Genomic DNA, 26,376 nt, shown 5'->3' with positions numbered 1-26,376 from the left:
ACACGGTGAAGCAAGTAAAGCAGATCATGAAGGCGGCCGGCGAGACCACAGGGAAGGTGTGTACGAAGGCACCCGAACTCGCCACTCAGAAGAGATCACGCTCCAAGGCAGCTATGCACTGAGTTGTGTCATGCATAAGTAACTTAGCCAAAAGCTTGAAGAGTAAGAAGTGGCGCCCAAGTCAAGGATGCTCCAGATGGTGACACGTGTACAGCTAGATGCGAGCCACGTGTCCAGATGTGTAACTGTCAGGAGAGAGAAAGTGCACAGGTATATAAGAGATTCTAACGAACTTCTGAGGTACGCACGTTGAGATTACTTCTTTACGCTTGCGAGTCTTGAGTACGCTGAGAGAGAATTTTGCACGGTTCCTTAGAGTTCTTGAGTTTTCTCTTAGTATTTGGTGGTTCAATCGCTGACTTGGGCGTCGGAGCGTGATCGGCCGTAGCGGCGTCGTTCTGTCTTTTGCAGGTTCTTGAGGTGAATCACGGTGAAGGACGGAGGCTAACACGGCGCAGAAGTCGATCCAGGTTTGACGAGGCAAGGTTCTTGCGTCCCGGTCAACAGGCAGGATCACTAATTAGACAAGTTCTCCTATAAACAAAGACTCTACTACAAGATATTATGTTTTAATTGGAGGAAATATTATTTTAGAAAAGTGAAACAAAATGTAGTTGTTCGATCAAATGTTGAAGTTGAATATAAGACGATAACATTTATAACTTATGAGCTTGTGTGGATAATTAAGTTGCTTTTCACATTGTTTCTAATTGTATGTTTCATGAGAGAACAAAACATATCTAAAAGTTGTTATCAAAGAAAATCCATAGTGAGTTTAGTAGATCTAAGGATAAACTAGGAGATCTGTTGACAACATCATTGAGAAAACCTTAAATTGAATTTATAATGTTGAGAAAACCTTAAATTGAATTTACATATTTTAAACTTTGTAAATAAAATTTGATAGTCCTTGAAGAAAAATATTAGAATAAGTTCAAGATAGACTATAAGATATTTATAAATATGACAAGTGGGAGGCCTTTTAAAAGCTATCAAAAATATATTTTTTCATTTTCTTTATTTTCTCAAGTAGAATTTTACAATAAGTTGAAACCTTTTACATTTTAAAAGTTAAATGTCTTACAAAATATTCCCTTACTATTTTTTCAGAATAAAATCTTAAGCATGGCTCGTCTAATGATTTGCCTATTTTCTAATTTTGAAAACCATTTTCTATTTATTTTAAAAGCAATAAGAAACTTGTCTGATAAGAAATTTTTTATTTTAAAAAATAATCTCTTTTCTAATTTTTATAATAAATATTCTTTTGATGTTCTACTTTGTTTCCCCCATCTTCAACTCCTAATTAAAGATAAACTTAATTTAATAAGAAAAATACAACATATTGAAAAGACACGTAGTTTGATGTTGAGAATACATATGACGGCTATCCAATTCTCAAACAAGAGAGAACATCCTTTTGTTCTGACTACTAATATTTCTGATTTCGTACTATTACAATTACTTTTGTAATACTAAACACACTGTAGTTTTGCACAAAAACACAGTAGTTATGCTGTAGTTAAATACAGACCATGTATGAAATAAAATATACCAAAAAGTAACTCGAGGCTTGTAAGCAGAGGTAACATTTTGATAGTTAAATTAATTTGGCTTTTCCCAAAATATTTTCCTACCAATTCCACAAGCATTCAAAATACCCTTGAGGCAGTCCTAATGTAGTTAAACTTCAGTCATATTTAGGCGCATGAAATCTGGACCTCATCTGAGACAGCTGCTACAGAGGAATTCTCCATTCCTTCCAAGTTGAGCATAACAGAAATTCTCAGGCCGTCTTCAAATTGCCATGGAAACAAATCAATGTGATTATGGCACACAAGAAAGAAGCAATCAGAGTTCCAAAAAAATGGGCTTTGGTTTTCAAAATAATATATCTTGCATATTTGTTATTGTATGACATCTCTTTCAAGGTGTGTCTACTTCGACCACAAGGTGGAAAGAAGCTTCCCCTTCCAGCATTCTGTTACACAATCAAGTACAATCCCTTGCAACTGTTTCTCCACATCTTCCATGGGTTGGCAAGCATCAACAACCTGCTTCAAAGCGGTGCAATGAGAAGGCAAAAAACAAAAAGAAAAGGCTTAAGAATGTGTGGTTAATCATGGCATTGCCACTTTGCTAGGCAGAAAGTAACAAGGATCATTTAAAACTGTTGATTTCAGGAGGAAAGGCCACATAAGCAGTTAATTACCTTCCAGGATACATCATGAAGAACTTTGTAAAAATCAGCAACTTTCTTCTGAAACTCCAGCTTTTCATATCTCTCACCTCCATAACCTCCTCTTTCCGCAGCTTTCTGATTGAATTTGTAAGGAATATAAATGTAAAATTGTAAATAGGCAAAAAAACGGTTATATGCATTAACCAAGCTACTAATGCTAGCTAAATAACAGTGAGAAAGAACAGAAATCTAGATGCATGAATTTTACAAACAAGATACAAAATATTGATATATTCGAACTTGAACCACTCTCTGTGTGAAAGTAACACGTCAAACTTCTGTAACTCAACCCCCACCACCCTCTCTTTACTTTAAAATCTTAGATCCTAACAGCATGGAACATAGAAAGGAAGCAGAGAAAGACTTCATAGAAAATAAGCATCACTTTCTGGTGTACAAACTGTTTACCTGAAAGAAAGAAAATAAACTAATCTAGAAAAAAAAAATTGTTTATAAACAATCAAAACAGCTTTAGGAGCATCTTAAAACGTAACCCAATAAAGCACTATTCACACAGCAAGAAGTGCTGCATACCTCAGGAGATATGTCAAGGTATACTACCACATCTGGTGCCAGCAGACCAATCTCGGGGGCCTGAAAAAAAAAATCACTGTTAACCAATACTAGTGAGAATAGAAGTAATTATGTAAACTCTAAACTGTACAAGAATGGAAATCCTCATGCTCCACACATACTACTCTTTTTGTGGCCAATAAAAAAATAAAGAAAATCTTTTACCTTGCACCACTCAATATCAAGTCCCTTGGCAGATGAGAAAGCCACCCCAGAATAAGAATAACGGTCAACAATGAGAGTTTTTCCAGTTTTCAGTTTTGCTTCCATTAATGACCTGCAAGTACAACACAACTTGTTTGATGATATTGAAATGTAATCTTAGTATTTTACTTGTCATCAAATGTACTAGCAAAAATATCACCAATGAAGCCCCCATGCAATATCAGCTCTTAAGCAGAGTGTTTCAGGATCTATACATAACTGTAAGTCATGACATCACAAAGTGATCAAAGACATAACTGCCCCAAGGTGGATCTCCACTGAATATGTTGAAGTGACCGAAATAATTAAATGATATCCCTAAAATTATTGAGTCTTAATCATAAAATAAATACACATTCTCATTTAACAGAAGACAAAATAGAAAAAAAGTACAGAAACCTCTTTTCCCAACGATTAGCACTGAAGAGGAGATGAATAGTATGATCATCCAACTGAGATGTGTTAGTAAGATAAGAAGATATCATTTGCCCAACATTTGTAGTTCTGTCAGGAAATCTCCATAATTCAGCAGAGATCCCTTGTTCCTCCAAGAAGGACACTAGTCTGCTACACTGAGAAGATTTCCCAGAACGATCCAAGCCTTCTAGGACAACCAAGGCACCCCTAGACTCCTTTTTGTTTCCCGCTATGCTACTATTAAGATTATTTTCCATTCTTATCTTCCTTGGAAAACACTTGGAGGAGAATTTTACTCGAGAATTCAATGACTTCTGCAACACTAGTGCTCTGAAAATCCTGCAAAAAGAGGAAGCAGTCCTTATAGATGCAGACATAAAAGGAAAAATGTCATATAAAAGAACTACCTCCTTCTCTTCTCTGTTGCGTCATTCAGAAATCCCAGTAAAACTATAAACATTAAAATTAACACTGCAAACTTTTGCATTTTCTTCCAGAAAAAAAAACCATCATTTTGACACATTGGACCAAACAATCTTCAGGATCAATTAAAATTAAAAAATACTGTACAAAAAGTTGAAACTAAAGGCAGGACAAGTTATTCTATACCAAAAACAGTATACCATGTAACATTCTTCCTGGATTACAACTTTGTATCAGCAAATAAAGCTGGTTTTTTTAATGTTACAAAAAAATATCTTTAAAGTAAAAACCAAAAGAACCAACGAATTCTTACTGTGACTTGAAAGCTGTGACACAAGTTCCATAGATCATATCCTCAGAAAGCCCTTAAACTGAACAAAAGAAGATAAAAAAAAGTAATTAAAAACTAGCCCAATTACCTATGCCCCAAAGTAAGAATTGACACAAGATTATTGTTTAAGTTTTATCCATGGGAAATCATGGTTTATGCTACTTTAGCTAAAGCTTCCTCCTCCAGTGATAACATTGCAAAGTATGCAACCCTGCCATTGGATGCCAAAAAATAGGGCAGGGAAAGATGGATCAATCCGTCCCATTTTTAAGTGGGTTGGCCAAATAATTAAAGAAAGCCAAAAAAAACTTGATTAAATAGAAAAAACAAGACAATAAATGATAAATTAAACAGGAAAAAGACAGATTAGAAAAATGCCAAAGAAATATAAGCTGAAGTCTGAAACTGGTTTAATACAATTCGGGGATATAAGACTAAACCCTAAACAAGAACCACAGCAACGACATTTTGTAAACACAACATAACATGAAGAATAGCACAGATTAGAACCTGTTACGACCAGAACCACTGACATTAATATGAAATGCAGAAAGAAACCAATGTTTTTGTGCATCAGATTCCAGCGACAGAGATGGTCGGCGATAACAATTTGTGACACTGGGCACACTGTGCGAGGCACTAGGGTTTTGTTTACTTGGCAGAAGTGTTACTCGTTAAGAAAGTTTTTTTAAACTAATCCTTTATGGTTTTGTTATGGCTAATTTGTGTATATTCCTCACCAGATAATACTGAGAAATTGAGTTTACTATGAAAATATAAGATTTCAAACTGTAAAAAAAACTACACGTATAAATATTTAAAGGGAAGAAAAGACTTATGAAGTAATATTTTTTGTTATTTTGGCAAATATGAATATATGGTCTATTAATTTAAGTGTGGAAATAAATAAGGTGAAGCTAGATTTTTGGTTTATTTCTTGTCCAAATGGACTTAAAATCTCAATAGAGTTGTTTATTTGATATGGAATCTCACTTGATTAAGATGTGATGTGAAGTATATTTCTTTTAAAAAATTATACAATATAAAATTAAGGTTATTTTATTTTACTTAACTTAATATGTTAATTTTAATATCATGTACAGTTAAATGATATAATAAAAGAGTTTAAAATTTTAAATATATTTTTATTTGTATTTGATAAGGTCTAGAAGGTATCTCTTACCGGTTTGAACAACTACTTCTCATCCCTCGGTCGCTCCTCCTTCGCCATCCTTCTCGTACTCGGTTGGGAATGATCATACAAAAAATTCTTCAACGATCAAGTAAGTATTAGAATGAATAATATATTGATAAAAGTATATCTTACTCTTGTATAACCATGCTTATATAGTTTTTATAGTGAGTTATTTCATTTATGCGTCATACTTAATGCATATCTTTGTTAAAACAACATTATCGAACTTATTGTGTGTTATCGAATTTGTCGCGTATCTCTTTATTTTATCTTAATGTATTAAATTTATCTGATCGACCGGCTTTCGATACCGAGTGATATGGTCCATTCGACTCCAACCAGTATACTTGCCCCTCAGAATCGAGGGAGAACCTTCCAAAAGAGTCTAGATGTGATTGTTTGGTGTGTCAAGGTTGGAAGTGACAATTTTGATCATTAATAGTGAAGTGAGTTTATTTTTAGATGGTACCATTTTATGGTGACACTTTAATTAGAGTTGGGATTTTAGCAACTTTAATGGTGAGACCTAAGGAAGATTCCCACTAGACACGAATTTAACCAAATGGTTAAGTAAGCGTGAAAGTTCACTTCACAAAGGCAAAGGTGAAAAATCAATATAAAGTGATAGATGGAATGAAATGCAGAATGGAAATGGCAACAAGGTATGCATCAATGGTGGTCATGGCCGAACCAAAAGATGAACCATAAGCAAATAACAAAAGCAAAACCAAGAGCAAGAATACAAGACAAAGACACGTATGAATGAAAATGGAAATGAATTGAAAAGAGTGGAAGAAGAATAGCTTATGGAGTGATTGTGAGAATGATTCATGCCACTTGGGGTGTGGTAGCCACCGAGATGAGTGAAGGGTTGCCATTTGAGAGTCTCACACTACTCAAGATAAGACCTAGCCAAGAGGATTCAAACCTCAAAAACTTCTCACACAATTTGTGCAGAGTAACTTTTCTATTCAAAATTAACATGTAAATGCATGGAGTAAGGCACCCTATTTATAGAAATGGGTGCCTTAGAAAACAAGATGAGCAAGGATAGGATGGTAAATGTGTGAGGGGCTGCCTTTATGATGAGAATCAAATAAAGGAGGCTTTTATTAATGGAGGAAGAGGACATCCACCCTCACATTTGAAGTTCTTCCTTCTAGTCTTCTCAAAATTAAAAGAAGACATAAAATAAAGATGAGGCCCAAGCCCAAAGCCCAAGCCCAAGCCCAAGAAGGCCAAAGCCCAAAGAGCCCAAGTTCATCCCATGAGGGGCAATGCCAAGCTTTGAAATACTCTTGTATAGTTTTAGGAGGTGTGGTTATTAAATAAAAAAGTGTGAAAATGTAAAATAAAGTCACATTGTCCATGTGACTTAGGAGAGTGGTGTAGGTGTAGTTTTTAAGAGGTGTCATAGTAGAAAAGGGTCACACCTCCCATGTGACTTGTTTTTGGTGGGAATTTCAAATGAGTTTTATTTGAAATTTCCCACCTATTTTTCAGCACCTCTAGGCTATAAATAAAGGTGCTTAGCTTGTACAATTCAGATTTGAATTTTGATTAGAGAAACTATACTCAATTTTTGAGAGAGCATTGGAGAGCTTTGTGTCTTCCTCACTAGTCTTATCTTGAGAGTCTCATGGTTACCTCAAGTGGCGGCTTGCACACTCATCTTGGAGTCACCATCCTCTAAGTGGCGTGATCATCCAACCATTCCTCCATCTTCATGAGCTTTCTCTTCTCCTTCCTTCCTTCTCTTTTTATGTTCATGTCTTAGCTTGTTTCCTTTGATTTTCTGTTCGGTTTCATAATGTTCTTGACTGTTTTGCTTCGGTCTTTTGATTTTTGCCGATTCATCTTTGCTTCTTTTTCATTTTCTAGGTTATATGTTCGGTGCAATTCAGCTCTTATACATTTTGTTCGGTGCCTTTGTCTTTTCTTCCATTTTAATCGGTTCAATTTGACAATACATGGAACTTCCATATGAGTTTGGGTTTTGGTACTAGTCTTGGTGAGTTCTTGAACTTAGAACCTTGATCCAATTCTATGAAAAAGTGCCTATCTCATATCTCATATCTATCTCATATTGTGCTATTGATCTCACATCATGTGGTATCATGAGTTTAGGTGTGTTCTTGTTTAATTTTTGAGTTGTGTTGCACTTTATTTCAAGAGCTCTTTAATTCTTGCTGTTTACATTTCTGTTTTTAGGCTTATTTGAGTTTTATTGCTGTTTTCTTTATTTTGCCTATCATGTGTTTGAGTATTTTCCTTTTCAAATACATACAAGTTTTGTCTTAGTCATGTTTTCCCATAATTGTCATCACTTCTTGTAGTACTTTTATTTGAATTTTTTGTTTCTTGCTTTGGTGTCATATAATTTTCTGAGTTTGATATTTGATCCTTTGTGCATTTTCTGTTTTAGAATTGAGTTCATACTTGTATTTTAGACCTATACAAGTTCCTATACATCATTTTCCATTATGTCTTTGCTAGTTCTTCATACTGTTTTTCATTTCTGTTAGGATTCCTCTATTTTCTGAAAACGTGCTTACTATTTTTCCTTATTGCAATTGATTTACTCACTAGAAATTCTGAAATTCTGGATTTGTGTTCTTCAAAGTGTTAGAAATGAGTAGAAAAAAGAAGTACTCAAAAATTCAAAGTACACAAAAAATGATAAATAAAATGCAAAAAGTGTACAATTCTGTCGAAAAAAATACGGTAATCTGGCAGCGATTTTGAAATATTTATATCAATTAATTGGCTTACTGTTTTGGCGTAATTCCAGTGCCATTTGTGAGCTAAGATCTTGAAGTTTCTGTGGTTAAAATTTCATAATCCAGTTCGCTTTATATCATTCCATTTAAATCAGTGAACATGAAGCACAGTTTGCATAAAAATATTTTCCAGTAGTTCTGTTTTTGTTTTCTTCATCCACTCTAGTGCTTTTCTTTAAGTATTCTTTTGTGTGCCTACTTTTTCATTGAGTTCCTTATTTTCTTGCTTGTCTTTTGTTCATTAATCTTTGAGTTTGTCATACATCTAGTATTCCTTTTGTTATAGCCTTTTATTGCTTATACCTTTTCTTGTTTGTCTTTATTGCTTCATTGGTTTTGTGGTGTTTGGCTTTGAGATTGGTGTGCCTTGCTTTGACATCTTTCATTTGAGGATTCCTAAGGCCTCAAGATCAGCTTGGTGCAGGGACATTATTTCTTTGAGAGTGCTTTCTTTTTCTGGCCAAATTCACTTCGGCAATTTGGTTGCCAAACTCATTTTTTTGCTAACTTTGTTTCTTAACTTGTTTGCTGTTTTTGTGTGTTTGCTTTTTTCATTTGCAAATGGCTGGCTATTCAAGTGGTGCATCTTACAAGCAGCACTCTCTTTCCAAAGCTTCGGTCCTTGGTGAATTGCATGAAGCTCAACGCACAATTCGGCGTTTGGAAGAAAAATTGCAAAAGATGGAGGTGCAACAAGCTAGGCCATCTCACTCTATCCATGATGGGCATTATTCACATAGACCTTCATCAAGAGGTTCTTCAAATGACTTAGGCCGTGAAGAGGACCATAGGAGAAGGCGAACTCCACCCCAATACCATGGACATAGACATCACAACCAAAGGGAGAGACATCACCATGGAAATGGATACTACTAAGATGCAAAGGCTAGGCTACCTTCGGTCAAGCTTCCTTGTTTCAATGGCTCTAGTGATCCTAATGTGTATTTAGATTGGGAGGCTAAGTGTGAACAAATTTTTGAGATCCATAAGATCCTAGATGAGCACAAATATAAGCTAGCCACCTTAGAATTTAGTGATTATGCCAAAGAATGGTGGCATACAATTGTAATGGACATTATATATCGCAAGAAACCTCCTGTGGTTTCTTGGAATACTTTGAAAGAGTATATGCGCGCGAGGTTTGTTCCTCATTCTAGGAAGGAACACTTGTTGAAGTTCCAAAGGCTTCCTCAAGGACATAGGATGGTAGATGAATACTTTAAAGATTTTGAAACCACTTTGACTAAAATGACTATGCATGCTAATGAAAAGTCAAAGATAAAATGGTTTGTACGTGGTTTAAGAAGAGATATTAGAGAATTTATAGAATTAAATGAGTACTCTTCTTTGAAGCAAGTGCTTCGCATAGCCATCAAGATGGAATTATATCTTTTGAAAACCACGTCTACAAAACAAGTTTTTACTCCAAATTCTTCTACTCCTAAGTCACCTACCAAAACTTCAAATATAAAATGTTTTAAATGTTTAGGTTTTGGGCACATAGCTCTTCATTGTCCACAAAAAACCTTAATGATAAACAAGGTAAAACAAGACTTAATTCACCCATCTACCACAAGTAAAAATGAAAAAGACAAAGAAGGCCAAGTTGACATGAGTCTTATCCTTTCACCTCTAAGGTGTTTTCCTTCCTTATCTTTTTCATTACCCAAGGTTTCTATTTCAACACCATCTTAGTTAAAAAGTGTTAGGGATGATTTCATACCTCCTAATGGTTTTCACCATTTAAGAGGCCTTTTTCCAAAAGATATCATCATTCCCAAACAAATTTTTCCAACTTGGTCGATTTATAGAACCTCCTTTTCTGAAATCCCATTGTTTACAAATGATAAGTCATGTTTACATTTTTCTTCCACTTTTAATTGTAAAACTAAACTGACTTTGTTATATGCAGGGATTCAGAATTCGTGGACGAATTCTCTCCAACTCGAGGAGTATGATGAGAATCAAATAAAGGAGGCTTTTATTAATGGAGGAAGAGGACATCCACCCTCACATTTGAAGTTCTTCCTTCTAGTCTTCTCAAAATTAAAAGAAGACATAAAATAAAGATGAGTCCCAAGCCCAAAGCCCAAGCCCAAAGCCCAAGCCCAAGCCCAAGAAGGCCAAAGCCCAAAGAGCCCAAGTCCATCCCATGAGGGGCAAGGCCAAGCTTTGAAATACTCTTGTATAGTTTTAAGAGGTGTGGTTATTAAATAAAGGAGTGTGAAAATGTAAAATAAAGTCACATTGTCCATGTGACTTAGGAGAGTGGTGTAGGTGTAGTTTTTAGGAGGTGTCATAGTAGAAAAAGGTCACACCAACCATGTGACTTGTTTTTGGTGGGAATTTCAAATGAGTTTTATTTGAAATTTCCCACCTATTTTTCAACACCTCTAGGCTATAAATAAAGGTGCTTAACTTGTACAATTCATATTTGAATTTTGATTAGAGAAACTATACTCAATTTTTGAGAGAGCATTGGAGAACTTTGTGCCTTCCTCACTAGTCTTATCTTGAGAGTCCCATGGTTACCTCAAGTGGCGGCTTGCACACTCATCTTGGAGTCACCATCCTCTAAGTGGCGTGATCATCCAACCATTCCTCCATCTTCATGAGCTTTCTCTTCTCCTTCCTTCCTTCTCTTTTTATGTTCATGTCTTAGCTTGTTTCCTTTGATTTTTAGTTCGGTTTCATAGTGTTCTTGACTGTTTTGCTTCGGTCTTTTGATTTCTGCCGATTCATCTTTGCTTCTTTTTCATTTTCTAGCTTATATGTTCAGTGCAATTCAATTCTTATACATTTTGTTCGGTGCCTTTGTCTTTTCTTCCATTTTAATCGGTTCAATTTGACAATACATGGAACTTCCATATGAGTTTGGGTTTTGGTACTAGTCTTGGTGAGTTCTTGAACTTAGAACCTTGATCCAATTCTATGAAAAAGTGCCTATCTCATATCCAACTCAAGTTGATTCCTAAGAATGGCAAGAATCATTCATATTGTGCTATTGGAATCACATCACTTTAGGGTTTGACTAAGTTAAAAACGCACGCTAGGCTTAATGTTCTAGAAACTAGGTCAAATTTCCTTCCTAAAGGGCTAGAAACAAGCTAAAATGATAACTACACCCTCTGTTATGCTAAAGGCACCTTATTCTAGCCTATCTTGCTATTTGGACCCCTAATGTGAGCCCAATTTATTTACAACATGTTTAACTCTTAAGAAGACTACCAGGAAGAACATTTGATGTTTTGTTCTTTTCCCATTTCTTCTTCTTTTGAGGTTGGCTAGATCCTTGGTGGGGTCTTCACTTGAAAGTTGAGATGGCTTCTCATAGTGTGAATGGTCATGTGAGTCCTTGGTCATCTCCTTGTCGGCTTGGATTGTATCAAATAATTTGCAGTGTTAGTGGTGATTGGATGTACGTCGCTCAACGTTTCGTTTGAGTGTAACCTAATTTCTGAATTGGGAGATCTAACGGTTCATTTGACCATGTCGTTTTATGCTCAAACTAGTTGAACTCCTTGGATTAAAGTGAATCCAATGATTGAGAGCAAGACAATGTTTTGTCTTTTTGTGATAGGAAATCTATAAATAACGATTCATTTCGAACTTTTATACGTTTTGCTTACTGATACAACCCAAAGAGCTACGAAGATGACCAAGGAAGCAAAAGACAAAGCACATGGTGAATAGTCATTTCAGCAACCAATTCATAACCCCACCAAGGATCACATGGACCTCACCAGAGGAGCTAAGCATAAACCATCACACCAACTATTCTTCCTTTTTGGTTTTCTTATAAGATACAAATATGTTGTAAATAATTTAGGCTCACTTTAGGGGCCCAAATAGCAAAGATAGGCTAGAATAAGATGCCTTTAGCATAATAGGGGGTGTGGATAGCATTTTACCTTGTTCCTAGCTCTTTTGGAAGGCATTTTGACCTAGTTTCTAGAAGGACAAGCCTAGGATGCGGGTTTGACTTAGTCAAACCTTAAGGCTTCCCATTTTTTCCCTTTTCCCATCCTACCCCTTTAGCTTGTTTCCCAAGGCTCCTTCACCTATAAATAGGAGGCCTACCATTGTATTTTACAAGTTGAAATTAATAGAAGAAGAGTAACTCTGCACAAACTGTGTGAGGTGTTAGTGAGGTTTGAATTCCTCTTAGCATTTAGGTCTTATCTTGTGAGTATTGAGAGCTCTCAAGTGGCGATTATCTTCACTTATCTTGGAGGCCAATCACACTCCAAGTGGCGTGTTCCACCTCTCAAATCCATCACATAAGCCTTCTCCTTCCTTCATCTATTCTTTCATTGTCATTCCATTTTTACTCCTTTGTATCATGTTCTTGTTTGGTTTTCCTTGTTTCCAATCAACAATTCTATTTTGGTTTCTTTTCCTTTTTCTTTAATTCCACACCTTCTAGCATCATTTTCACCTTATAATTGTCTTTTCCTTTTTCCTTTGTGAAATGAACCTTCACATCTACTTAACCACTTGGTTAAGTTAATGTCCAGGGGGGATTTTCCTAAGGTCTTCACTCTTAAATTCCTAAAATCTCAATCTAAGTAAAGTGTCACACCATAAAATAAACAATCATAAAATCAACTCACATCACTTACTTACTCCGACTCCGAACACTAAGTGATATTCTGAGTGCCAAACCGTGGCGAGGTGTTTTCCACTTTCTTCTAAAGGTTAGTCATGTCTTCTTCTGAGTCCTTACATTTTCCTTCTTCTTCTACATCATAAAAAATAACCCTTACCATTCCTAGTGAGGTTAGCAGGTATGTTGCTAGTTTCAGTCGAGCAGTCGACCGCCCCATCATTTTTGTTACGAGTAGATTGATCCTCATGTGACTGAGCAAATTACCATTTTTGAGGTTCATCTGTTGCGGATGAATTTATTTCTAATGTATCCATGTTAAAACCCGTCTCTTCTCAAGATGCGATTGTAGCCAATAGTTTTAGTCCTTCTAAGTGTGTTTGTCATGGTCAGGAAAATAGTCCCAAAGATTTCTTTTACGTTTATACTCGTCCTTTTACGGATTTACATATTATTACACTTCCTTTTGAAGATTTCATGATGGAGGTCCTTAAGATTCTCAACGTAATTCCGACTCAACTCCATCATAATTCTTGGACGGCTCTTTAAGCCTTTAGGCTTATTTGTTATTTATTCTGATTGAGGTCGTCCCCTCAATATTTTCTTTTTTACTATAATTCTCGTCTGACTCATCTTGAAGGTTGGCTTTCGTTATCGAGTTTCCCGGGTAGCATTCTTTTTACTCCCTTTACTTCATTATATAAAAAGTTTAAGGGTAGATATTTTAAAATCTTTGTGGAGCCGAACAATATACCTTATTTTTACGATTCCAGTGGTAAGCCTAAATTTCCTTTTCATTGGACTCGATCTCCCACCCACTATAAATCTTGGTCGAGGTCTTCAATGAGTTCACAAGATAAAAAAAATTTCACGTACCAGATCAACTCCCAAATAGGCTTCCTACTCGGAGGATTCTTTTTGTGTACCAATCGTCCCACCACTAGGTGGATTTTTCTGGTATGTAGAATTTAAATTGTTGTATTTCCCTTGGTTTGTTGACCGTGTTTAATTTGACATTTGTTTGTAGGCATAATGACTTAAACCAACCCTGAGGTGGTTAATATGATAAAGCAACTTCATCGCGGGATAAAGGCTCATTGGAGCTTGTTCGTGGTGGTTCGACCACTCCCATGATAGACTTGGTACCTCCTTCCAATGTCGAAGAGTCCCCCAGGAAGCATAAAAAAATGGGAAGGCTTGAACGATCTCCTCATCGATCTGCCCCTCAGTCCTCACCGGGTGTGGGCTTGGGGTCGTCTTCATTACTTGAGGAGAGCCTCAAGATCGCTCTAGGTGTGCAAGTTGCACTTACCCCCGCTGAAGAAGAGGTTGTTATCTCGATGCCTGTCGAGGACATGGTGTCGGTCATTGTCGAGACGGCCGCCGCCACAGGAAAATTAAAGGCAGAGTTGGCCGAGTCAACTAGCTCCCTGAAGGCGACCCTAGAGGTTGTGGGTGCCTTGGAAGAAGAATCCCGCCGAGTCAAGACCAAACTTGACAGCATGCGGTCCCAAAATGCTGCCCTGCAAACGGAGGTGAAAGATCTTGAGCAAAATTGTACTGAGATGACTTATGCTTAAGAAGAGTTGACGGGAGGGAAGAAGAGTTGTGGAAGAAGAGTTGGCTAACTATTAGTCTTTTCTTCTTCACATAGGCAAAGAAAGCTTTAATCAAGGCATCTATCAGGTGGCCTTTTTCCATGGTACCCCGGTCGAGGACGATCGTTTTGACAACTCAAAGGATGTTATCAACGACCAACTGGTATCTCAAGACTATGCCGACTAGGAGGAAGATGAAGATGAACAAGTTGAAGAGGTGTTCGTCCCTTTTTAACTTTGCTTTGTTTGTAATTTCTTTTTGTAACCCTTAGAGTGTGGGTTCCACTTTTTTTAATGAAATACATTTGGCTTTACCGAATTGACTTTCGATCAATCTTTGTTTTACGCTTTTGTTCATGTAATCAAGTACTCATCTCTTACTAAGTGGAATTTTGACCGAACATCTCTTAATAAGTTGAATCCAAATGCACGTTTTTTCTCTGCGTTTTTTTGTAAGTTTGAATTCTGACCGAATATTTTACTTTGTTCACTTTAATAAATTGAATTATGACCGCATTCTTTACTTTGCATTTTCTTTTTTAAGATCCGACCATGTAGAAGTATTTAAAAACCTTTTTGGTAAGTTGTTGGGAGGGACTGTCGTTTGAGACAAAGCTTCCTTACCCGAGCTAACTGTTAGATTTGTAGGCCTTAAATAAAAGGGGGGGGGGGGGGGGGGGGAGTGAATTGTATATAAAAAAAATTCACAAATAATGAAGGTATACTGAAGGTAAAAGAGAATCAATCAATTAGAAATTTGTTCAATCGAATTAAAAAAAATAGTTTTCACTTAACAACAAAAAATCAACCAGTTGTTTTTGTGAAACAATCAGTTGTTTATAGCAGCAGTGAATTGTATATAAAAGAAATTTCACAAATAATGAAGGTATACTGAAGGTAAAAGAGAATCAATCAATTAGAAATTTGTTCAATCGAATTAAAAAAAAATAGTTTTCACTTAACAACAAAAAATCAACCAGTTGTTTTTGTGAAACAATCGGTTGTTTATAGCAGCAGTTATAAAATTCAAGCAAAAAAAAATTTAAAGAGATAAGGGATAAAAAGATTCACACAATAAATTTATATTGGTTCACTCTTAGCCAAGAGCTTTATCCAGTCCCCATAAAACCTCTGAGTATTCCACTAACAATCAAAACACCTTAATTACAACACACACACACACCAAAGTGGTGATCTTGAACCCTTCAAGAACCCACACCACACCACCTTCACCACAAAATTCAAAACACCCTCTGAATTTGCACACCAATAGTTCTTATAGAAATACAATTGTTAAGAAAGAAAATGAATGAAAAGAAGAAATACAGTGCAATCATATTCCATGCTTAGAAAGAATCCAAAGCTTGAAGCAATCTTGGAAAAACTTGATTTGAAAGCAATAATCCGAATCAATAACAACCAGTAGCGTAAAACAACTTATATATACTCCAATCATTTAATGAAAGAGCCAAATCAGTTTTAAAACAGTTAAAACAGATTAAACTAACTTAACAAAATTCTGTTAAGAAATTCAAAAATCAATCAGTTGAATTTTTTATACAACCAATTGAATTAGTTTGACAACAAAGTCAACAAAAGTCAAGTTGTTTCAAATCCTTTTCAAAAACCTGTAAGTGTAAAACAACCAGTTGAAACGACAATTCAACAGGTGTATTTTCCACTTCTCTTTGAAAACACATATTTTCAAAAGGATTAAAATCAAACAACCTTGGATCAAATGTATAAGTGGATTACAAATTCAAACTACCCAAAACCAACACGCATAAGCAACAACAAAGTCTTCAAGCAATCTTCATAGATTTGGAGCCTATGTTCAACAATCTCCTTCTATTTGATGAAGACAAATCTCTGGTTTGATTGTGTTGTTCGATTGAATTTGAAAGCACCTGCAAAACAACAATTGTGCATGTACCAGATAGCAATAATACATAAGTTTACACAGCACCATTGAACAACTTTTCAACATATGATTTCCAGCAAGAAAACCACAAAAATCAGTGTCAAAAACTAGTGAAATAGGTGCAAAATCAGAGCAAAACAACAACAACTATAAACTAGATTTAAACTAGATAAAAAAAAACAGATAAGTAGCAGCAATTCAACACTGAAACCAGATAATTCTCCCCCTATTTGTCTTCACAAATCGAGTAAGACAAGAGAGAAGAACAAAATTAAGAAAGAATTTAAGAATCAAGAATATCCAACTCATTTCTTATGAAGAAAAATTTGTCCTTAGGCAGTGGCTTGGTGAATATATCTGCAAGTTGTCTTCAAGTTTCAATAAACTGAACTTCACAATCCCCATTGCTCACATCATCTCTTATAAAATGGTGGCAAATCTCAATGTGCTTTGTCTTTGATGCTGAATCTGATTTTTTGTGTGATTATTAGCACTTATGTTATCACAAAGCAAAGGCACCTTGATGAGAATCAAATAAAGGAGGCTTTTATTAATGGAGGAAGAGGACATCCACCCTCACATTTGAAGTTCTTCCTTCTAGTCTTCTCAAAATTAAAAGAAGACATAAAATAAAGATGAGTCCCAAGCCCAAAGCCCAAGCCCAAGCCCAAAGAGCCCAAGTCCATCCCATGAGGGGCAAGGCCAAGCTTTGAAATACTCTTGTATAGTTTTAGGAGGTGTGGTTATTAAATAAAGGAGTGTGAAAATGTAAAATAAAGTCACATTGTCCATGTGACTTAGGAGAGTGGTGTAGGTGTAGTTTTTAGGAGGTGTCATAGTAGAAAAATGTCACACCTTCCATGTGACTTGTTTTTGGTGGGAATTTCAAATGAGTTTTATTTGAAATTTCCCACCTATTTTTCAACACCTCTAGGCTATAAATAAAGGTGCTTAGCTTGTACAATTCAGATTTGAATTTTGATTAGAGAAACTATACTCAATTTTTGAGAGAGCATTGGAGAGCTTTGTGCCTTCCTCACTAGTCTTATCTTGAGAGTCCCGTGGTTACCTCAAGTGGCGGCTTGCACACTCATCTTGGAGTCACCATCCTCTAAGTGGCGTGATCATCCAACCATTCCTCCATCTTCATGAGCTTTCTCTTCTCCTTCCTTCCTTCTCTTGTTATATTCATGTCTTAGCTTGCTTCTTAGCTTTTTCTGTTCGGCACTTTTCAATTCCTTGTTGTTTTGCTTCGGTCTTTTTGTTTCTTTCGTTCATCTTTGCTTCTTCTTCATTTTCTAGCTTGTTTGTTCGGTGCATTTATGTTCTTAAGCATTTTTTTCGGTACCTTTGCTCTTTCACTCCATTTGTTCAGTTCAATTTAACAATACATGGAACTTCCATATGAGTTTGGGTTTTGGTACTAGTTTTGGTGATTTCTTGATTATAGAACCTTGATCCAATTCTATCTTAAAGTGCCTATCTCATATCCAACTCAAGATGATTCCTAAGAATGTCAAGAATCATTCATATTGTGCTATTGGAATCATATCACACCTTGTTGACCTTCAATCCAAAGTCCTCTAGTTGTTGTTTGATCCAAAGAATTTGAGCACATCAGCTACCAGCAGCTATATATTCAGCTTCTGCTGTGAAAAGTGCCACACAAGCTTGCTTCTTGTTATGCCAAGATATGAGACTTTAACGAAGAAGATGACAAGTCCCACTTGTTCTTTTTCTATCTAGCTTACACCATGCAAAATCAGAATCAGAATAGCCAACCAAATGAATAGGAGAGTAAGAGGGATACTGATGTGAGTTGATTTTAGGTTGATTCATTAGGTGACACATTTTAGAATTAGGATCTGAATTCTTAAGCAATTAAGGTGAGAAATCTAAGGAAAATCCCCACTAGACATTAGCTTAACAAGTGTTAAGTAGATGTGAAGGTTCATTTCCAAAGATCAAAGGAAAAACACAAGTATAGGTGATTATGAATGACAAATGATGGTGCGGAATTAAGAACACAAGATAATTAATATGAACCGAATAAAAACACAATCTAAAGACAATGAACTGATTGAAAACATCATACAAACAAATTCAACTGATTAGAATCAAGAAACAACATCATTCTACCGATTGAAAACAAGAACAAATGAACAAGACATGTTTAGAATTTGATATGGAATGGAAATGGAATTAGAAGATGAATGATAGGGAAACTTATAAGGTTAAAGCAAAGGAAGAGGTTCACGCCACTTGGAAGATGAATAGACTCCAAGATAAGTGAGGTTGCCGCCACTTGAGAACTCCCAAATTACTCACAAGATAAGACTAGGTTAAGAGAACAATTCTCACTACTCTCACACAAATTGTGTATAGTAACTTTACTTCAAATTCAATGTTATTTTACATGAGCCAGACACCTCTATTTATAGTGTGAGAGGGCTGAAATTTAGGTGAGAAAATTCAAATGAAAATTATTTGAAAATGGTGTCTAAAAACATGTCACATGGAAGGTGTGACTTTGTTTCTTCTTCTCATAAGCCCTAAACTCCTATCCACACCTCCCTTTTATGTTCTTTTTAAATCTACTCTAAAGAATTTACAAAAAGAGACACCAATTGATGCTCATCTACTATTGCTTGTGCCCTTGCTCTTTAGTAATCTTCTGAGGCATGATAGATGATGAAATCATGTGTTGGCTTGGGCCTCAGTTTGGGTTTGGGCTTTTGTTAGGCTTGGGCCTCAATGTTAAGAATACTAATAGGAAGAACTTCAAGTGTTTTGGTCATTGACCATTCCTCCTATTGATGGCATCTTTTTTGCTTGTTGATATGACCCTTCAAGGTTGGCATCCATGGTCATCTTCTTATGGATTTGGGTCGTATCAGATACCATAAACCAACAATGGTTGTGCCCTTGTGATATTTCAGAATTCGTTTTGCAGCTTTGAAGTGGGATTCTTTTGGATTGGATTGAAATCTAGCACAGAAACAAACTGCTAACATGATGTCTGGCCTGCTAGCAGTGAGATAAAGCAAAGATCAATGAGGATATGCAAAGAGTTGTACGATAAGATAGTTGAGGTCATATCAAGACACATGGATGCTTTCGCGTGGTCATCCGTGGACATGCCCGGGATAGACCCAGACTTTTTATGCCATAGGCTTACTATGGATGAAAAGGTGAGGCTAGTGGTTTAGAGGAGGAGAAAGTTCAATGAGGATAAGTGCCTCATCAATAGAGAAGAGAATCAAAAGCTCATGAAGGCTTATCACATAAGGGAAATCCAATACCCTAAGTGGTTGGCAAATGATGTGTTGGTATAGAAGGCCAACGGGAAGTGGAGGATGTGCGTCAACTTCACTAACCTGAACAAGACTTGTCCCAAGGATTCCTATCCGCTTCCAACTATAGACTCCTTGGTGGACAAACCCTCGGGTTATCAGTTGTTGAGCTTCCTAGACGCATTCTCGAGGAATAACGAAATTCGTATGCACCTAAGGGATGAGAGGAAGACTTCCTTTATGGTTGAGTATGAAGCTACTGTTACAAGGTCATGCCCTTTGGCCTTAAGAATGCTGGCCCAACCTACCAGAGGTTGTTAGACAGTATCCTTGCCCCAATGCTTGGACAAAACATGCAAGCATATGTGGACGACATGGTCGTCACATCAGAAGAGAAAAACCAGCACGTTGCGGACATAGAGGAGTTATTCACAACATTAGCTAGGTATAACTTGAAGCTAAATCCAAAGAAGTGTATGTTTGGGGTAGAAGCAGGGAAGTTCCTGGGGTTCTTGCTGATTGAAAGGGGTATAAAGGCGAGCCCCGACAAATGTGTTGCCATCATGGGAATGAGGAGCCCTACCAACGTGAAGGAGGCCCAATAGCTAACTGAACGCATGGCAGCCCTGTCTCGTTTCTTGTTAGTCGGTGGAGATGCGGGGTACCCATACTTCCAATGCCTCAAGAAGAACAATCGGTTTGTGTGGACTGAGTGTGAAAAATCCTTCACCAAGTTGAAAGAGTACTTGGCCAGTCTCCCTATTCTTGGTAAGCCGCTTCCAGGTACCCCCATTCGTCTTTATTTTGTGATCACAGATCGAGCGATCAGCTTGGTCATTGTGCAAGATCAAAATAAGGTCCAGAAGCCGATCTACTTTGTGAGTAAGGTGTTGCATGGACCAGAGACATGGTACAAGGCCATTGAGAAGGTTTCCTTAAGTATGGTATTCACAGCTTGGCGACTTCGCCACCATTTTTAGAGCTTCACCGTGATTGTGATGACTAACCTGCCCATTCGCAAGGTCCTCCAAAAGCCCGACATGGCAGGTCGGATGGTCCGCTGGGCAGTTGAATTGTCAGAGTTTGAAATACAGTATGAGCCTCGAGGGCCAATTAAGGGGCATGTGTATGTTGACTTCACGGTAGAGCTTTCATCTAAAGGTCCCCAACCTGATCCCAATGACTTCCAATGGGTCCTTTCGGTGGATGGATCCTCCAATCAACAGGGGAGTGGATTAGGGTCACTTTAGAAGGGCCAAGTGGGTTGTTAATCGAGCAAGCCTTGAGGTTCACTATCAAAGCCAACAACAACCAAGCTGAGTATGAAGCCTTGTAGCAGGGATGTTGCCAACCAAGGAGTTGGGTGCTCGGAATTTGTTTGTGAAGAGTGACTCATTGCTTGTTACTGGGCAAGTCACGGGTAAGTACTAGGCCAAGGATCCACAGTTAGCCTCATATCTCAGGTATGTCATGCTTATGAAAGCAACTTTCTCTATGTTTGAGCTCATTCATGCCCTTAGAGAGAAGAACTCCCGAGTAGACCTGTTGTCCAAACTGGCAAGCTCAGGGAAGGGAGGTTGACAGAGGTCAGTCATTCAGGAGACCTTGAAGTCACTAAAGACCGCTGAAGGGGGACCAGCCGAGATCAGTCACGTAGAGATCTTGGGGGTAGGCCTAGGAAAGGGAAGAAAGCATCGGTCGTTGACTCAGGAGACCTTAAAGGTTGCAGGTCGACACTATAGAGATGTGGATAACCCCTTACCAACGTTACCTAGCTGATTGGATGCTTCCTGCAGAACCTACAGAGGCCAAATAAGTTAAGAGGAATGCGGGGAAGTATACCTTGATAAATGGTAAGTTGTTTTGTCATGGTTATACCCACCCAATCCTCACTTGCGTAAGCAGGGATCAGTGCACCCGTATCATGGAAGAGCTTCACGAAGGCATTTGTGGAAGCCATATCAGAGGAAGGGCTCTTTCGTTGAAGGTCGTCCGAGCTGGGTATTATTGGCCGACTATAAAGAAGGATTGCGTGAAGCATGCACAACGATGTGAGTAGTGTCAGAAGCATGCTGATTGGCATCACGCACCAACTGAGGAGTTGCGGTCAATTTATAGCCTATGGTCTTTCCATACTTGGGGAATAGACATCTTAAGTCCTTTCCCTGTGGCGATACGTCAAATGAAGTGTCTCTTAGTGGCCATCGAATACTTCACCAAGTGGATTGAAGCCGAGCCAGTCACACAAATAACTACTCACAAGGTGCAGCATTTTGTGTGCAAGAATACTGTATGCCGTTTTTGGATTCCTAAACACCTAGTGTTTGACAACGGAGCCCAATTCGCTAGTCAACAATTGTGTAAGTTATGCTTGGAGCTTGGCATAAAGCAGATATTCGCCTCAGTAGAACATCCTCAAACAAATGGCCAGGTTCAGTCAGCCAATAGAGTCTTGCTGAGAGGGTTGAAGAGGAAGTTAGAGAAGGCCAAAGGAATTTGGTCAGAAGAAGTTCCTCGGATTTTGTAGGCTTATCACACCACACCTCAGTCAACAACCAAGGAGACACCTTTTAGTTTGGTATATGGGATAAATGCCATGATACCAGTAGAGATTCAAGAAAACTCTCTTCAATTCCAGACCTTCGTTATTGAAGAGTCTAACGAAGGAAGGAAGGTGAACTTGGATTTGCTAGACGAAGTACAGGAACATACCTGCATTAACTCGGAGGCTCAAAAGAGAAGGGTGGAGTTTAGGAAAAAGTCCAAGAGGAAACCTCGGCAGTTCCAGGTTGTCAGCTTGGTGATGCGAAAGGCCCACCCCTACTAGTTAGAGAACAAGTTATCTCTGAAGTGGACTGGCCCATTTTGTGTAGTCGAGGTGCTTGGGAAGGAGGCGTACAGGCTAGAAACCCTAGAGGGGGGAGCCATTCCTCGAACGTGGAACACAACAAATCTCAAGTTTTATTTCAGCTAAGATATTTTGGTTTAATGCTTTCTTTTGAACAATGTGATGATGAGGATGACACTCTTTTTCCCTTGAAGATGTTTTTTAATGAGGTCATCTAATGATAAGTTTGTTCTTGAAAGATGATGCATTAGTTTTGTTTATTTGTTTAGAGTTAGCACATGGTAGGACGATCTGTCTTGGTAAGATTATCCAAGTAAGCGCTTTGTGTGTAAATTGATTACATATTGACAGATAAGACTACCTGTCTCGATAAAATGATATGAGTAGGCGCCCTGTGTGTAAATTGATTATATATTCTTAGGTAAGACGACCTGTCTTGGTAGGGTTATCCGAGTAGGCACCCTGTGTGTAGATTGATTGACTATTGACAAATAAGATGACCTGTCTCGGTAAAATGATCCAAGAAGGCGCCCTGTGTGTGAAGTGATTATCTATCATCAGGTAAGATGACCTAACTCAGTGTGCGAGCGATCACCCGAGTTCAGGCGCTATGTGGAATGATTAAGTAATGCACAGTGGAATTGTTCGCTTATGTTTACGATAAATTGGGGTATGAGTGAGTATTCGAGTTTGGATACCCTAAGAGATTAATGAATCATTCTTAGCATAGGATGAGATAACCAAGCTTAGAAAGGTGTGGTTATCCGAGTATGTGTTATGCGAAGCAATGCTTGGCGAAGTCAAGGTATTTAACCCTTGCCCAAGTCTGTGAAATGCACTTATATTCGTCGAGAATGAACATCGGCTCGTTGCGGCTGTGGGGTATAGCTCATCAAAAGGTTAGTTCTTTGATAACCCCATGATTTCTCATGCTCAGTTTGTGCATTGAATTCTTGTTATTTTTATCACTTCGGGCTCAGAGAGTTAGCATAAGTGTTAAATTGATAAGTTAGCAGTGGTTGTTATACTTAGGCTAGTCGAAGTTTGCTAAGTTAAATAACGAGGCATGCACTAGCTTAAGCTAGAAGGAGTCTATTATGGCATGCATTTGCAAAGTTTCCAAAGCATCTATACATGACAAGGTAACTAAACGATAAAGAGTAAAAGTGTTGACAAATAAAAAAAACGTTGCATTGTTCAAAATGTTTAGAGGCTTACAAACAAATGAAGGGCAAGACTACTCATCCCTTAATTGACCATCGACCACAGTTTTACCCCAGGCCAAGTTGGGAATAGTCAATTTCAAGGTGGAGTCCTAAAGCTTGTTTGATGGCCGCCTCAAATCCTACAAGGTAGACTTGGGGAGTGTCTTGTTTGCATGCTTCAGTCTCTTTGGCAAATTCTTCATCTTTTTGAGTCAGCTCTCCTTTGAGCTTATCGACCTCAGCCAAGAGTCTGTCCCTTTCTGCAGCAGCCTCCTTGGTCGTCTCGGCCAAGTGTCGCTCAACTTCCTGTTGTGAATTTTTGGTGTGTTGGAGCTCACTTTGCAGGAGTCTCATCTCTTTGCGGAGCTCAGAGATCTCCTGGGCCTTCAAGTCCTCTACTGCCCTCCTCTCTTTCATTTTGTCCGCAACCAAGCAACTTGTGGCAAGGGCTTGGGCGAGTTGTCTTATGGCATCACGAACCAAGTTGTCTTCGTCGTGAGCCACAAGCCTTTCTTCTTCCCGAGCTCTCTGTTTCGCCTTCTCGGACAACCATCATATTTCGAGGAAGAGTCTGGCCTTCAGAGGGAGCAACATGGTGAGAGGGAGCACGCCCATCCGAGAAAGAGTGCTCGATAAGGGCAGCGACTGCCTTCCTCTTTCTTGTAAAGACCAGCCCAGAGGTGGTTTCCTCATCGTCAGTTGGAGCTTAGATGGTGGTAACAGCAAGTTTAAGCTTTTGTGTGGACACGATGGCAGAAACCCTCATCCTCTTAGCAATATCCTCTAACTCTTTCTTATTGAATTTGGACAACATTTTTCCTGCAAAGAAAAAAAAAGTTAATGGTTAGTGTTGAAGGCAAAGGTTCGTTTCACTAAGGGTAGGGAATGGGGAGTACCAGTATAAAGCCTTTAGAGCACCAAGAGTGAACTCTTTGCTTAGGAGGAAGGTGGTGTCAAGGACAATCTTCAGGCTCGACAGAAACTTGCAAACCTCTTGATCTTAGGGGGCAGGTCTTCCAGGCACTAAGCACCCTGGAATCGTGGCTCTTTGGTCCAATATAAAGGGAACCCGTCCAGAAGGTTCGGATTCCTCTTGTTACATCGAAATTTTAGAAATATACCTTTGAAGTTTTAATATGAAGATGGGAAAAGGGTGAACAAAGCCCTTCCAGACACACCATTGAAAGATACCCATAATTGGCAGCCCAAGCGTTTGGCCTCAAAAAAGTAGAGAAAAACTTCCACAATTGGCGAAACGTCGAGCTGGGAACAATGAATGGAGAAGGCACGAATAAATGCCCAGCTATTTGGGTGTAGCTGGGCAGGAGCCACATTTAGCTCGGTCAACAACTCTTTTTCAAAACTGGTTAAGGGAAGGCGTAAAAGAACTTTTTTGAAAACGGTTATGTAGAAGAAACAAAATGCACCCTTAGGGTCTGAGGATTCATCATCGCATATTGGCTCATCCTCCCTACACGGAACTATGTTCAACCTATCATCAATGACAACCACTCTTTCTTAAGGGTTACGATAAGTTCATGCGAGGTATACGAAGATGTTTCCTCTAAAAGGTTTTGGGGTGCCTAGGGATACGAGGCTTTGTAATCCATTTGCATATTATATCTAAAACACAAACATAAACAAATACAAACATCATTCAGACCAGGTAGTATGAGCAAATCAAGAACACAGATGAAAGCACATTTTAAATTCATGGAATGCAATCAGCAATAATGATCAGCAGAAAGCAGTGAATCAGGGAAATTCTCAGCTCAAGCAATATGATTAACAATATGAATGCTCGAAGATGAGCTCAGGAAGCATAATCGACGAGTTGAATGCTTGATGATGGAGAATGGTAAAGAGGAAATACATGTTATGATGAGTGGATGAGAAAAAGTTTTCTTTGCCGTAGAAGATCTTGATGGAGCAAGAGGAAGAGGAAAGCTCTGGAAAGAAGTTTTGAGAGTGCAAAGAGTTTTCTGAAGAGTGAAAGATAGCATAAGGAAGAAGACATGAGGAGAGGGTTTTAGTAATTTTTATGGAATGAAACACTAAAATGATAGTAAGTTTTCGAACGTTGGGAATGTCAAACGGCAATGCTTTCCCTCCGTTGATGGAGGTGACACATGTACACTTGGGATTGAGTGTGGTGAGATGTCACCTCAGAAATGCTTTGTGCACCGCCACACCTACTCGTGAGAAACCGTCAGGTCAACTGCCAAAGCTCTGCGCTTAGCTAAGCTCAGCTCGAGCCTGAGGAGCTTGTGTACCGGGCATGAGTGCTTGGGATCTCAGGACCTCGGTCTAGGCATGTGGGTAGATCAACTCGGTTATTGGGTCCAAAGGGTGGGTCATGAGTTTGGCCCAGTTATATTGGTAAGCCCAATGGAGAATAATTAAAATAATAAGTTTTGTCATATATTGGTTGTTAGTTAAATATATATATAAATATATTCATTTAGTGGTTAGAATAAAATATATGTCAATATATTGGTAGTTGTTAACTGAATAACATATGCATAAAGTTGTTACTTGAAAAGATAAAGTTGTAAAGCACCCGAGAATAAAAGTGCATGAGATTCTCTTCTATTGTAGCACCGTGAGTGAAGGTTCCCATGAACAAAATGTTTTTCTGTTACGTATGCTTTCGGTTGAGATTAGATTCTCGTGGGTGAAA

At 38.0% G+C, this 26,376-nt stretch overlaps 3 protein-coding genes across 9 annotated transcripts; 2 read left to right on the top strand and 1 right to left on the bottom strand.

The window, feature by feature from the left end:
- Positions 1 to 1,403: 1,403 nt before the first annotated feature.
- On the bottom strand, positions 1,404 to 4,983 carry ZEU1 (P-loop containing nucleoside triphosphate hydrolases superfamily protein). Of its 7 annotated transcripts, none has more exons than XR_016521043.1 (8): positions 4,761 to 4,955; positions 4,233 to 4,290; positions 3,479 to 3,835; positions 3,240 to 3,397; positions 3,041 to 3,152; positions 2,837 to 2,896; positions 2,273 to 2,710; positions 1,404 to 2,114 (listed from the first exon to the last, which is right to left on the bottom strand). XR_016521043.1 is itself a non-coding variant. In XM_068643706.2 (7 exons), the coding sequence occupies exons 2-7, from the start codon at positions 4,268 to 4,270 to the stop codon at positions 1,998 to 2,000; spliced, it is 789 nt and encodes a 262-aa protein (XP_068499807.1). In that variant the 5' UTR covers positions 4,271 to 4,290; positions 4,761 to 4,983; the 3' UTR covers positions 1,404 to 1,997. The 7 variants fall into 7 exon arrangements, 3 of the variants coding, with proteins under 3 accessions (XP_068499807.1, XP_068499809.1, XP_068499810.1); XR_016521041.1 differs by having other exon boundaries at positions 2,273 to 2,377; XR_016521042.1 differs by having other exon boundaries at positions 2,273 to 2,377; positions 3,300 to 3,397.
- Positions 4,984 to 20,260: 15,277 nt separating this feature from the next.
- On the top strand, positions 20,261 to 20,893 carry LOC137834111 (uncharacterized). The gene is made up of 2 exons (XM_068642174.2): positions 20,261 to 20,572; positions 20,666 to 20,893. Exons 1-2 carry the CDS (start codon positions 20,261 to 20,263, stop codon positions 20,891 to 20,893), a joined length of 540 nt encoding a protein of 179 aa, XP_068498275.2.
- Positions 20,894 to 20,984: 91 nt separating this feature from the next.
- LOC150027488 (uncharacterized) lies at positions 20,985 to 22,170 on the top strand. The gene is made up of 2 exons (XM_090302867.1): positions 20,985 to 21,063; positions 21,791 to 22,170. Exons 1-2 carry the CDS (start codon positions 20,985 to 20,987, stop codon positions 22,168 to 22,170), a joined length of 459 nt encoding a protein of 152 aa, XP_090158993.1.
- The last annotated feature ends 4,206 nt before the right edge of the window (positions 22,171 to 26,376 follow it).

Source organism: Phaseolus vulgaris, chromosome 5 (genome assembly GCF_051622355.1).
Source record: "Phaseolus vulgaris cultivar YP4 chromosome 5, ASM5162235v1, whole genome shotgun sequence".
Classification (NCBI taxonomy): domain Eukaryota; kingdom Viridiplantae; phylum Streptophyta; class Magnoliopsida; order Fabales; family Fabaceae; genus Phaseolus; species Phaseolus vulgaris.
This window is presented reverse-complemented; position numbering and strand designations above follow the sequence as displayed.